Source organism: Macaca mulatta, chromosome 11, assembly GCF_049350105.2.
Source record: "Macaca mulatta isolate MMU2019108-1 chromosome 11, T2T-MMU8v2.0, whole genome shotgun sequence".
NCBI lineage: Eukaryota > Metazoa > Chordata > Mammalia > Primates > Cercopithecidae > Macaca > Macaca mulatta.
Genome location: NC_133416.1, coordinates 131,908,581 through 131,921,523, shown reverse-complemented (window position 1 = coordinate 131,921,523; position 12,943 = coordinate 131,908,581). Strand labels below are relative to the sequence as shown.

The following is a 12,943-nucleotide window of genomic DNA, read 5'->3' as shown; positions in this document are numbered from 1 at the left end:
CTGGGGACCTTTGCACGGGCTGTGCCCTCGGCAGGAGCGCCCTCCCCCAGGCACATTCCTCTTTCCTTGTTCCTTCCAGTCCTGGCTGCCCTCCAGGGCCTGCATGGCAGGGGAGACCTGTGGCCAGTCCTGTGGGGACTCCTGAGGCCGCTCATGGCAGAGGCTGCAGCCCCACCACATCCTCCCGGGGTGTGAGATTCAGCCACGGGGTCCCTGCCGACCTTGAAGGGGATCTCTGTGGCCTGGGGCTTGGGACCCCTGCACTTGGGTCTGGGCTTGGGACTGGTGTGGATGCCAGTTCCTCTCTCTCGGGCACTACCCCACTGGGGACCCCAGCCAGCATCCCTGCCCCGAGGCCCAACCCTTCCAGCACATCCTTCCTGCCCCTCCTCCTCTTCCTTCTCTCCTTCTACACATCCCTCCCTCCTTCTTCCTCCCTCCCTTTCTTTCCACCCAAACAGCCCCCCATCCTGCTCACTCCGCTTCACCCCCTGCTTCCTGGGCTCCTGCCATCTCTCCCTGCTCATCCCCTGGGGCTCCCTCCCTACCACAGAGCACTCGCAGCCGCCACCCAGCGCCACCCAGCCTGTCTGCCTGTGGCCGTCTGTCCTTGCCTTCATTACCTGTCCCTCCCCCTCACCTCCCAGCCACCCCTCACCCATCAGTTCTGCCTGCCATCGTCTCCCACCAGTGGCCTTGCCCCTCCGCCATCCACTCACCCCTCCCCCCACCATCCCCTTGCTTCCCCACCCCCTACCCCCATCTGCTCCCCCTGCTTCCCCCACTCGCCTGGAGTCCAGGGCGCTGTGAGCCTAGTCAGCCCTGGCAGGAACTCACAACTCAGCCGGACAAGGGTGCCTCAGGGTTCTTGGCCTGTGGCCATTTCTTGGCTGGAGAGCGACACCTCCCACATGTGTGTCCAGCCTGAGGCCTGCCACGCCTCCAGTGCCCTAGACAGCCCTTTGTTTTCACTCCTCTTTGAAACAGAAAGTGGAACCTAGACGGTGGCGGTGGTGAGGATGTGCACAGATTAAGCACCTGTGGTTTGCTGCTGTGGGAGTTTGCTGTGGTTTCAGTAAAGCTCAGGACATACCAGGCTGGAGGCTTGTTCTCTCTCCAGCTTCCACAGGGGATGCCGACGGCAGGGCTGGTGGGGGAATCGCAGGCAGTGTCCCCGGAGGCTTCTGTCCCCCAGGGTCACTCAGCCGCCCAGCTGTGTCTGACGGCCCAGGCCGGGGTGGGGACTGTGGCCAGGTGGCGTCCTCATCCTGGTTGCAGCCTAGTGCCCAGCCTGCACAGGCCCCTCCCTGCACAGCCCTGGGGCACCGTAAGCTCCTTAGCAGCCTCAGGGCAAAGGCGATCCTCCTCCTGCAGCAGGAGTAGGGGTGGGCGGTGGGGGCGGGGAGCCAGCCCCGGGGAGGGAAGTGGCCACTCAGCCCTGCAGGGTCCCCTTCTCTGCCTGATGCGGCCGGATGGGATTGAATGGTGGACTCATAGGGTGAGGCACCTCCTTTATCAGGAGGTTGGCGCGCAGGAGGCATTCACACGGTGGTAAGAATGCTGCCAGTGACGGCGGGTGCCATTAAGTGAGCGCCGACTGCCTGCCAGGTGCCAAGCCATGCCCAGCCAGTGTCATATCCTGCTCTCTTCCCAGCCGGAGGAGGCTGGGTCTATGACCTCCCTTTTGTAGATGGCCCCAGGCTGAGCGAGCTGGACGTAGGGGAACGGGATTCAGGCCCAGGCAGCTGGGAATGCACCCCACGCCTGCCTCCAGGTTGTCCCGCTGCTCTGGGTCCCCTCTGGTCTCCCTGGTGGGGTGCCCTCCTCCCTCTACCTGGCACCCCCATTAGCACTGGAATCTGCTTTCCCCTCTTTTTGTTGTTGTTGTTGTTGCTACAGGAGGCAGGAGAGAATTTTAGCTCGGCCGCCTGGGAGAGATGTTTCCATTTGAACAACTCCCCTGAAGTCGAGCCTGGATGGATAGCAGGCGAGGGTGTGTGTGTGTGTGTGTGTGTGCATGTGTGTGTGCACGTGTACGTGTGTGTGTGCGTGTGTGTGCGGGTGTTTGTGTGTGTGTGCATGTGTGTGCGCGCACCTGTGTGCCTGGGTATGTACATGTGCGTGTGTTTGCATGTGTATGTGTGTGTGCATGTGCGTGTGTGTGTGCACGTGTGTTTGTGTGTGTGTGCACGTGTGTGTGGGTGCGCGTGTTTGTGTGTGTTTGTGTGTGCGTGTGTGTGTGCACGTGTACATGTGTGTGTGCACGCGTGTGTGTGGGTGTTTGTGTGTGCGTGCGTGTGTGTGTCCACCTGTGTGCTTGTGTATGTGTGTGTGCATGTGTTTGCATGTGTGTGTGTGCATGTGTGCATGTGCGTGTGTGTGGGTGCGCGTTTGTATGTGCATGTGTGTGCGCACACATGTGCGTGCGTTTGTGTGTGTGTGCGTGTGTGTGGGTGTTTGTGTGTGCATGTGTTTGTGTGTGCATGTTTGTGTGCGTGCGTGTGTGTGCACCTGTGTATGCACGTATGTGTGTATGTGCACGTGTGTGTGCATGCGTGTGTGTGCATGTGTGCGTGTGCGCGCATGTGTGTGCGTGTGTACGTGTGTGTGCATGTGTTTGTGTGCAGGCAGCTCAGGGCCCAGCCTTGGAGGGCGACCAACCCCTGCATGGGCTGTTGTCCCCTAGGTGTGAGTTCTGTCTCTGCAGACAGCAGGCCCGAGGGGTGAGTCTGCTGCCTGCCCCCCTCTCCGGCACGCCTGTGCCCTCTGGCCTATGGGTTCCAGAGGGTCTCTCCGTCCCTTACCGTTGCTCTGTGGTTCTTTCTGCCTGCGTGGCTTTCCCTCTTCTTGTCAGGAATCCCTCCGCCTGCGGTGTGCCCCCTGGGATCTCTTAGTCTCTGTGTCTGTCTCTCTCTCCTCTCTGCTTGGACCACAAGGTGGGGGTGTGACGGACTTGGTGCTGGGGCCTGGCCAGCCTAGCCGCAGTGATTGCTCCAGGCTGTGAAGAGATTCGGAAAGTCTGAGCAAGGGAAGATGCCTGGGAGAGCATGCTCAGAGGTTTTCTGCATCTGCTGTGTGGAATTCAGCCGGGCGCCTGAGGCAGGAATTTGATGGGATTTTTTCTGTGTGTGCCCCGTCTGCCCCATCGTGTTCCTGTTTTCTGACGCTTCTGTGCTCTTCGGCTTCTGGAGTTCTGTGGCATCAGAGACTTCCTTGGGAATTCACCGAACTTTGTTTTGGGGACTTTAGAACTGTCACAAATAGCACTATCTCTGAAAATCCCTAAGGGGGACAGACGGCCCCTATCAAATTCAAACATGAATTTTGGCTCACATAACTGAAGTCCAGCATTGGTTAGCTTCAGGTACAGCTCGATCTAGGTGACATGATGTCCTCAGGACCCTGCCATCTTTCACAAGGTCTTGGTGTGTTAGTAGGAAGGAAGCTGGTGACTCCAGGCCTTCCTTCTCCCAGGTTCAAGGCCAGCAAAAAGAGAGAACTCTCCCTCCTTCTCTCCACATTTCTAGCCCCAAACTGCTTTTTCTCCTCACCATGAGTGGGCCCATGCCTGTCCCAGAACCTGTCACTGTGGCTGGAGTAGGGAGTGTGCTAGGAGTGCGTGAAGCTGGGCCCTGCTTTTTCCTGGAGCTGGCACAGGGGAGCTGGGGGGCTTTTCTGCCTCTGTGTCTTCACTTATGCTATAAACTTTTCTCTTTCACACTAGCTTGAAGTTTTACAGCAGGGGCATCTTATGAGTAGAAGGTACCCACTGCTCCCTGGCAACTTGTGCGGGCTGTATTAGTTTGTTTTGCTCCCCGCGGGTTTGGGTGGGTGGGAAAGGTGGACAGTCATCGGTAGTGCACCTGCAGGCCTGACCGCCAGGCTCCCTCAGCCCCCATCCTGGGAAACCGAGCACCGGGGGAAGCGCTCTTGGCAATCTGGGTTTGCCTCTTCTTTTTCAATTGAGGGGCGGTTCACAAAAAAGTAACCACATTAAAGTGAAGAGCTCATTGGCTTGTAGGACATTTACAGTGTTGTGTTGTACAGCTGTCACCTGTCTAGTTCTAGAACATTCTCATCACCCCAGAAGGAGACCCCCATACTCATTAATCAGTCACTCCCTGTATTAGTCTGTTCTTACACTGCCACTCCCTGTGTTAGCCTGTTCTTACACTGCTAATTAGGCCATACCCAAGCCTGGATAACTTAGAATAGAAAGAGGTGTAATTGACTCACAGTTCTGCACGGCTGGAGAGGCCTCAGGAAGCTTACAGTCACGGTGGAAGGGGAAGCAAACACGTCCTTCTTCACATGGCCACAGGAAGAAGTGCTGAGCAAAAGTGGGGAAAGCCCCTTATAAACCATCAGCTCTCATGAGAACTCACTCACTATCACAAGAACAGGATGGGGGAAAATGCCCCATGATTGCTCCAGTTGGTCCCTCCCACAACATGTGGGAATTACGGGAACTACAATTTAAGATGAGATTTGGGTGGGGACATGGCCAAACCATATCACCCCCCACTTTCCCCTCCTCCTTTTTCCGGGCAACCACAAATCACTGTCCATCTCTATGAATTTGCCTATTGTGGACATTTCATGTAAGTGGAATCATACACTCTGCAGCCTTTTATGTCTGGCCACTTTCACTCAGCATCATATTCTTGGGGTTCATCCACAGTGTAGCCTGGGTCAGTGTGATGGGGTCTTGCTATGTTGCCCAGGCTGGTCTTGAACTCCCGGGCACAAGTGATCCTCCTGCCTCTACCTCCATGTCCGCCCTTCACATTGCATTGTGTGGATATGCCATGTTTTATTTATCTGTTCATCAGGTGATGGACTTACTTGTGCAATTTTGCTGCGAATAAAAGCTAAACCCGAACTTAAAGAAGAACCCATTAAAAACAACAGCTTTTATCCATGGAGAGTTTAAAGGAAGTAAGTTTCTAGCAACTGCTAATGGTTGCCAGTTGCTGTTTCTACTCCTGGTGCTGCCTGTTAGCCCTGGGGATGGAAACCTTCTTTTTGTTAATGTTGCTTTGGAGAATTATTCCCAGGTTGGATGAGCAGTTTGCTCTCACAGTTTTAGGGTGGCCTGGCCCCAGAGCCCTTCCTTCCACATCCTTCTTCTTGCTCTGTTATGTCTCTTCTTGGTCCAGGTAGAAGAGCAGAGATAGGATAGCAGAGATGTTTTTTGCCACCAGTAGTGTGACCGGATTCTGGGTGCCATGTTTGCTGCTACCTTTTGTCTTAAGAACCTCAAGACATGACTTGGGCTGCAGGGAGAGACCAGCCAAACACCCAAGGTGGACTGCAGTGAGGGGCTGGGCAGTGGTGTGGGGACGCGGGTCTGATGTCAGTTGGCACAGAAGGGGTGTTGGGCACTCTGGGCAGCGGAGCCAACCTGTGCAAAGGCTCGGGAGTGCCAGACGCATGAGCTGTGCACGGTTTGCTGTGGGTGGGGTCAGGTGCCCATGGCCCCCTGCCTGCCCTCCTGTTGGGGAGCAGTGAGGGCCCCGCACCCACTGGTACATGCATACACACTCCTGAGGCTTTTTCTAGGGAGTTTTTCTTCCACACACATTTTTGCCTTGAATTTCTGGAGGTCCTGCACTCTGGGACCCTGGAAGGGGTGCTGCTTTGGCGCTTATGCTCAGCCCCATGGTTCTGTGGGGTGAACAGATGTGTGGCCATTTCTGACATGGAAGCCCCTGTAGCCTCCCCTTTCAAGCAGATTTCAAGGTAGGACACTGAGTGGCCTTGGGCATGTTGTCGAACTGTAATCCCACTTCCCACGGTGATTATGACAGTTACGTGGATTAAGACTTGTGAATTGCTTAGAGCAGGAGGCCAGCAAACTCCAGCAAGCTCCAAATCTGGCCCTCAGCATGTTTTTGTAAATAAAGTTTTATTGTATTTTTTAGTAGAGACGGGGTTTCACCGTGTTAACCAGGATGGTCTCGATCTCCTGACCTCGTGATCCGCCCGTCTCGGCCTCCCAAAGTGCTGGGATTACAGGCTTGAGCCACCGCCTAGCCGGCCGAGGTGGCGGACGCCTGTAGTCCCAGCTACTCGGGAGGCGGAGGCAGGAGAATGGCGTGAACCCGGGAGGCGGAGCTTGCAGTGAGCTGAGATCCGGCCACTGCACTCCAGCCTGGGTGACAGCGCGAGACTCCGTCTCAAAAAAAAAAAAATAAATAAATAAATAAATAAATAAAGTTTTATTGGCACATAGCCACGCCCACTTGTTCCCCATCGCCTGTGGCTGCTTTTGCAATACAATGGCAGGGGTGAGTAGATGAGACTGAGACCTTGTGGCCCTGAAAGCTTGAGCTATTTTTACCATCTGGCCCTTTATAGGAAAGTTCCGGCCTCTGGCATCCAGTCCCAGTGGCCTCCAGGCTCTGTTTCCTCCTCTGGTAATGGAGATGGAACAGCAATCCCCTCGGAGGGCTGTTGTGGGGTCTACTTCATGGGGTGTGCAGAGGACTGGGATGGGCTGAGCCGTGAGCGGCCCCAGGTGTGATTTCTAGGGTATCCCTTGGGGAGGTGGCCTGAGGAGCATGGAGGACCGCATTGGGGCGATTGAGGGATGAGGGCCCTTTTCTCTATTTCCCTCGAGGAGTCTGTGTGTGTGGAGGGAGCACCGGGTTGTCCAGGCTGCTGCTGTGCTTGCCCCACATCTCAGATGGTAACAGAGACTGGAGGCAAACCTAATATGACTCCAAGACTCTTGGCCCCTATGGGTCTTGCTGGGACTCTGTGGGTTGAAGGGAGGACAGAGGCCCTGAGGATGGCAGGAGTGGACAGAAGATGACGCAGCCTCTATGAGTCCCGAGGTTGGGGGGGGCACTTGGGGCCCCCCGGCTGCAGTTGTCTGGGGAATAATGCACCCTGTGTCCTCTGGGTGCAGCTGCCGTGGGGGTGGGGAGGCGGTGGCCTGGCTCTGCTCTGGGCCTTGTCTGCCAGCAGCTGCCGGCTTGGCCCCAAGGATGGCACAGGGCGGGGGCTGGGTTCTGCAGCCCAGCTAGGGGAGGACCATCCCAGCCAACATTTATTGAGGCTTATAGTATGACAGGCTCAAAGCCATTAACTCATTCAAGACTCACAAGGACCGGGGAGGTGGAGGTGCGAACTGTTCTCCCCATTGAACAGATGAGGAACTGAGACAGGAAGCAGTTGAATGATCTGCTGGAGGTCACGGAACTGGAGAGTGGCAGAGGGGGCTGGGATGTGAACCCAGGGCTGCACAGGGGAGGCCTGGGTTGTTTTTTCTAACCTCCTTATCCTGAGAGCATTCCCAGCACAGCCTGGGTGCACCAGACTTTAGCTGGTGGGATGAAGGCATCCATGGATAACTGAATCCAGGCTTCCTTTGTCGTTAAGCACATTTTCAAAAACAACTGTATTACATGAAGAGTAACTCTCAGTGAAAGAAAAACAGAAAAAATACGGGCAAATAAGAAGAAGAAAGTAAAAATACCCTCTTCTGCCCTGCTGCCGAGATAACTCCTTTTAGCTTCTCTGTAGCCCGTTCTGGTGGCTTTTCCGTGTGTTCGGGAATATGTGTTTTCTGCAAAGCCACGTGTGTGTTGGCTGCATGGTTCTGGAACTTGCGTGTTTGGACTGAGCTTCATGAGAGAATGTTTACAGAGGTCTGCAGAGGCCAGGCCCCGGGAGGATGGAGGCTGTGGGTCTTGGTTCCTTGAGCTGGTGGGGAACACACAGAGGGGGTAAGTGGAAGAAGGGAGGTGTGTTATGGGAACAGGGAGCTGGAAGACTTCACAACTTGAGGAGAGGCTGAGAAACCATTCATGTAGCAAGAGCATTTGAACTGCATCTTGAAGGCTGTAAGGGACTCTGAATTTTGGAGAATGGGTGATGGCTGGGATGGGGATGGGATCCTTGAACAGGTGAGGACTGTCCTGACAGAGTCCAGTACTCTGGGCCTGGAGTCAGGGATGGAAACTAGGGGTGTATTGGCGAGGGGGTATGCATTAGTCCGTTTTCATGCTGCTGATAAAGACATACCCAAGACTGGGCAATTTAAAAAATAAAGAGGTTTAATTGGACTCACAGTTCCATGTGGCCGTGGAGGGCTCACAATCATGGCAGAGGGCAAGGAGGAGCAAGTCACATCTTACATGGATGGCAGCAGGCAAAAAGTTGGCAACTACATTAGGGTTCTCTAGAGCGACAGAACTAACAGAAAATATGTAATATACATATATTACATAAAGGGGAGTTTATTAAGGAGTATTAACTCACACGATTCCACAATAGGCCATCTGTAAGCTGAGGAGCAAGGAAGCCAGTCTGAGTCCCAAAGCTGAAGAACTTGGAGTGTGATATTCGAGGGCAGGAAGCATCCAGTGTGGGAGAAAGATGTAGGCTGGGACGCTAGGCCTGTCTTGCCTTTTCACATTTTTCTGTCTGTTTTATACTCGCTGGCAACTGATTAGATGGTGCCTACACAGATTAAGGGTGGGTCTGCCTTCCCCAGCCCACCGACTTAAATGTTCATCTCCTTTGGCAATACCCTTACAGACACACCCAGGATCAATACTTTGCCTCCTTCAATCCAATCAGGTTGACAGTGTTAACCATCACAGGGTTGTACAGACTGGGGGTGTCCCCCGTGCTGACCCTATGCCTGTTTTTTTTCTGCCACAGGACCGTAGCCTGACGGGCAAGCTGGAACCAGTGTCTCCCCCCAGCCCCCCGCACACCGACCCTGAGCTGGAGCTGGTGCCTCCGAGGCTGTCCAAGGAGGAGCTGATCCAGAACATGGACCGCGTGGACCGAGAGATCACCATGGTGGAGCAGCAGATCTCTAAACTGAAGAAGAAGCAGGTGTGAACAGGCAGGGGGATGGGGAGTATTGGCTCTGAGTCTCCATTCTAGCAGCAGTGACTGCAGTGTCACAGACATGTGCCAAGCCCTTCCCAAGTTCCTGGGTGCTCACTGGTTTTTATGCCCTTTACATTTATTGGACAGGAGCACCATCCGCAGAACTTTCTGCCATGATGGAAACACTGTGTATCTGCAGGATAGCCACGTTCCACTACTGAGCATTTGAAATGTGCCTACTGCAACTGAGGAACTGATTTTTAATTTTTGTTTAATATGCATATGAAATGTGCCTTTGAATAGCCACACAAGCTGCCGCATTAGACAGCACAAGAATGGTGGGTGAAAGTTCAGGATGTCTAGCCAGTCTGTCCAGGTTCAGATCCTGTTTCTTCCAGTACCAGGCAATGTGAGGTGGGCAGTCCCTTCTCTGTGCTTCACTTTCCTTATCTGTAATGTGGGGAAACAGACCTTGGCTCTGGAATCTGAACGGACTGGCCTCCTAACTGCTCTTTACTAGCTGTGTGGCCCTGGAACCTTCATCTTTTGGAGCCTTGGTTTCCTTGCCTGTAAAATGGACAACTTGTAGAGGAGGGAGCAAGATCCCGAGATTAAAAATAAATCCTCATCGTCACTGTTGAAACCACACAAAGACATGCGGAGAAAAAGCTGATGTAAATATTTATAACATTCATTTTATAATTTTGTTTTAAATATGAGTTAATATACAATTCCTTGATAATCTGCCTTTTCCCAGCTCTTCATGGTTTGCTCCCTGGTATCATTCAGGTCTCTGCTCAGATGTCCCTGACACCAAGAGGCCACCCTCCGCCTTGTACAAGAACACGCACCCCCAACCCTCCTCTATCCCGGGTTCAGCCAATCCAGCTAATTCTAGCTGCTGCTGCTTTTTGTAAATAAAGTTTTATTGGCACAGCCATGGCCACTTGTCTGTGTTATCTCTATACACATGTGTGTCTATATGACTGCTTTTCTGCCACAGTGGCAGAGTTAAGTCATCACAACAGAGACCTGTGTGGCCTGCAAAGTCAAAAATATTTGCTATTTAGGCCTTTAAAGAAAAGCTTTGGGCCGGGCATGGTGGCCGATGCCTGTAATCCCAGCACTTTGGGAGGCTGAGGCTGGAGGATCACTTGAGCCCGGGAGTTTGAGACCAGCATGGGCAACATAGCAAGACCCTGTCTCTATAAATAATTTAAAACATTAGCCAGGTGTGGTGGCACATGCCTGTGGTCACAGCTACGTAGGAGGCTGAGGCAGGAGTGCCTGAGCCCGGGAAGTTTAGGCTACATGAGCCATGATTGTCACTGCACTCTTGCCTGGGCAACAGAGCGAGACCCTATCTCAACAAAAAGAAATGCTGCTGAGTGCTGATCTGTCTCATCACCCCGCTGGTGGCGTCATTATTTGAATTAATATAGAGCCAGCTTTGTTATACAGTGGTCCTCTCCTTGTCTCCCTGTTAACTGCAGTGTTCTGAGCAGCATGGGGTACATGGTAGGTGCTCATTAAAAATGGTTGATTCAGTCATTGTGTCACTGTCTGGGCCCCAGGGAGCGTCTAGACTAATGGGGGAAACAGGCTCACATCTAGTGCCCTCCAGACAAGGAAGTAGGGGCTCCAAGGAGGATCAAGGGCTCATTCCAGCCACTGTAGGCAGGGGGTGAAGGCTGGTGAGAGAAGGCTTCCAGGAAGAGGTGCCCTGGTAGCTGGGTTTTGAAGGACGCTTCAGGGGGAGAGCGTTGATTTCAAGGGGCCATCACCATGGCTGTCACATGGTTGGGGGAACCAGGATTTGAGGATAGTCCAACAGTGAGGCCCGGTCCTGGAGACTCTGCCAACTGTCCCAGGCTTCAGCAGGCAGTAGGTAGTTCTCATGATGGTGGCATAAGCATCCCGAGAGGGGCCGGGCCCCGGTGGGGGTGGGCAGGCATTGCCAGGGCCAGCCTGGTACCACACCTTTAGGGGGAGGCCTGGCCCTGGGGTGGGGCTGAAGCTGTGGGCACTGGCACATATTGGTGACTGCGGCTGGAAGCCAGGTGGCTCGAGGCAGCTCTCAGTGGTTAGGTTTTTGTTTGTTTCTTTGTTTGTTTCCCTCTAAATTCCACGTTGGCATTTTTTAAAAGTGAAATTCTCAAGCATAATCATTTTAAAGTGCACAATTCAGTGGCATTTCTTACATTTGCAGTGTTGTGCAGCTGTCACCTGTATCTGGTTCCCAGCCATTTCAACAACCCACAGGGAAGCCTCATAGGAGCTAAAGCAGCCACTCCCTGTTCCCCTACTCTCTGTCTCTGTGGACTGACCTGTTCTAGACAATTCCGATATATGGCATCACACAGTATGCGTCCTTTTGCGTCTGGCTTCTTCTACCTAGCGTCATGGTTTTGGGTTTATCATGTTGTCTCTTGTCTCATTCCTTCATTCCTTTTTATGGCTGAATCATACTCCATTGTATGGAGATGGCACCTTTTGTTTATTTCATCATCTGTGGCCATTTCGGCTGTGGCTGTTGTGAACAGTGCTGCTGTTCAAGTTGTGTTGGGACACCTGTTTTCAGTTCTCATGGGTATATACCTAGGAGCGGAATTGCAGGTTTGCACAGTAATTCTAGGTTTAATTTGCTGATGACTTTCCAGGCTGTTTTCCACATCAGCTGCCCCATTTTACATTCTTACCAGCAATGCATGAAGGTTCCAGGTTTTCCACATCCTCATCAACCCTCCCCCCACCTTTTTTAAAAATTTTCAGATGGAATCTCACTCTGTTGCCCAGGCTGGAGTCCAGTGGTGCCATCTTTGCTCACTGGAGCCTCTACATCCTGGGCTCAAGCAGTCCTTCTACCTCAGCCTCCTGAGTAGCTGGAAGTACAGGCGTGCACCACCACTCCCGGCTAATTTTTGTATCTTTTTATAGAGATGGGGTTTCACTATGTTGCCCAAGCTGGTCTCCAACTGCTGGTGTTGAGTGATCTGCCCACCTTGGCCTCTCAAAGTGCTGAGATTTCAGGTGTGAGCCACTGTCCCTAGCCACACCAACCCTTTTTTATCTTCCTTTAAAAATGTTTTTGGTCGGGTGCGGTGGCTCATGCCTGTAATATCCCAGTACTTTGGGAGGCCAGGCAGGCGGATCACGAGGTCAGGAGTTAAAGACCATCCTGGCTAACATAGTGAAACCTCGTCTCTACTAAAATACAAAAAAATTAGCCAGGCGTGGTGGTGGGCGCCTGTAGTCCCAGCTACTCAGGAGGCTGAGGCAGGAGAATGGCGTGAACCTGGGAGGCGGAGCTTGCAGTGAGCCGAGATCATGCCACTGCACTCCAGCCTGGGTGACAGAGTGAGACTCCGTCTCAAAAATAAAAAATAAAAAAATAAAAAAATGTTTTTGATTCCAGCCATCCTAGTGGTTGTACAGCGGTATCTCGTTGTGGTTTTGACTTGCATTAGACAGCCCTTTTTAGCGTGTCACTGCTGTGCAGCAGTTTTTTCAGCATTATCTCCTTGATCTTCCAAACAACCTTATGAGGTAGGCATGTACTCCCAGGTTCTGCTGAAGTAGACACTGAGGTCAGGGAGGTGAAGTGCCCTGGCTGAGGCTGCAGAGCTGGTGAGTGTGGGGCTCAGGCTTGAATCCAGGCCCAACAGAGCTGAGTCACCCTCTTAGCTGGATCTCTGTAGGTGTCCCAGGTAGTATTTTCGCTAGTACCTGAGGAAGGGCCACCTTCCCTGGCTGGGGGGAGCCTCACTCCCACCCACCCTTTCCCGGCTGTGGACTTCTTCCCCTTCTTGGTTTTGTTTGTTCAGTGCTTTGGGGGAGTATTTCGATGTCCTTCTTGAAGCGACCACCAGGGGTTGCTGTGGGACTGAGGCAGTTCTGCTCAAGCTGCCAGCACCATCGCCTGCAGAAGCCAGCACCCTGGATTTTCTGGCTCTTTTTGTGTTCACTTCTTCTTGGGCACCTTTTTGGGTTCATACTGATCTGCTCTGTGGTCATGTGCAGGCTGTGTGAGCATCATAAGTGGAGCAGAACCATGTTCTGATCTCACTTGTGATGCCCTGTCACACTGCAGAAT

General features: G+C 53.1%; 1 protein-coding gene and 1 long non-coding RNA gene across 51 annotated transcripts in view; both read left to right on the top strand.

Moving 5' to 3' along the window:
• Positions 1-12,943, top strand: part of NCOR2 (nuclear receptor corepressor 2) — a 193,554-nt gene that overhangs the window by 37,411 nt on the left and 143,200 nt on the right. For all 50 annotated transcript variants that reach the window (XM_077955765.1, XM_077955764.1, XM_077955743.1 and 47 more), the window contains one exon: positions 8,674-8,853. In XM_077955765.1, coding sequence (XP_077811891.1) covers positions 8,674-8,853 — 180 coding nt within the window. The remainder of the gene's footprint in view (positions 1-8,673; positions 8,854-12,943) is intronic.
• Positions 8,998-9,792, top strand: LOC114670985 (uncharacterized). Its single transcript, XR_003720861.2, has 2 exons — positions 8,998-9,524; positions 9,640-9,792. It is a non-coding gene; the product is annotated as an uncharacterized LOC114670985 (long non-coding RNA).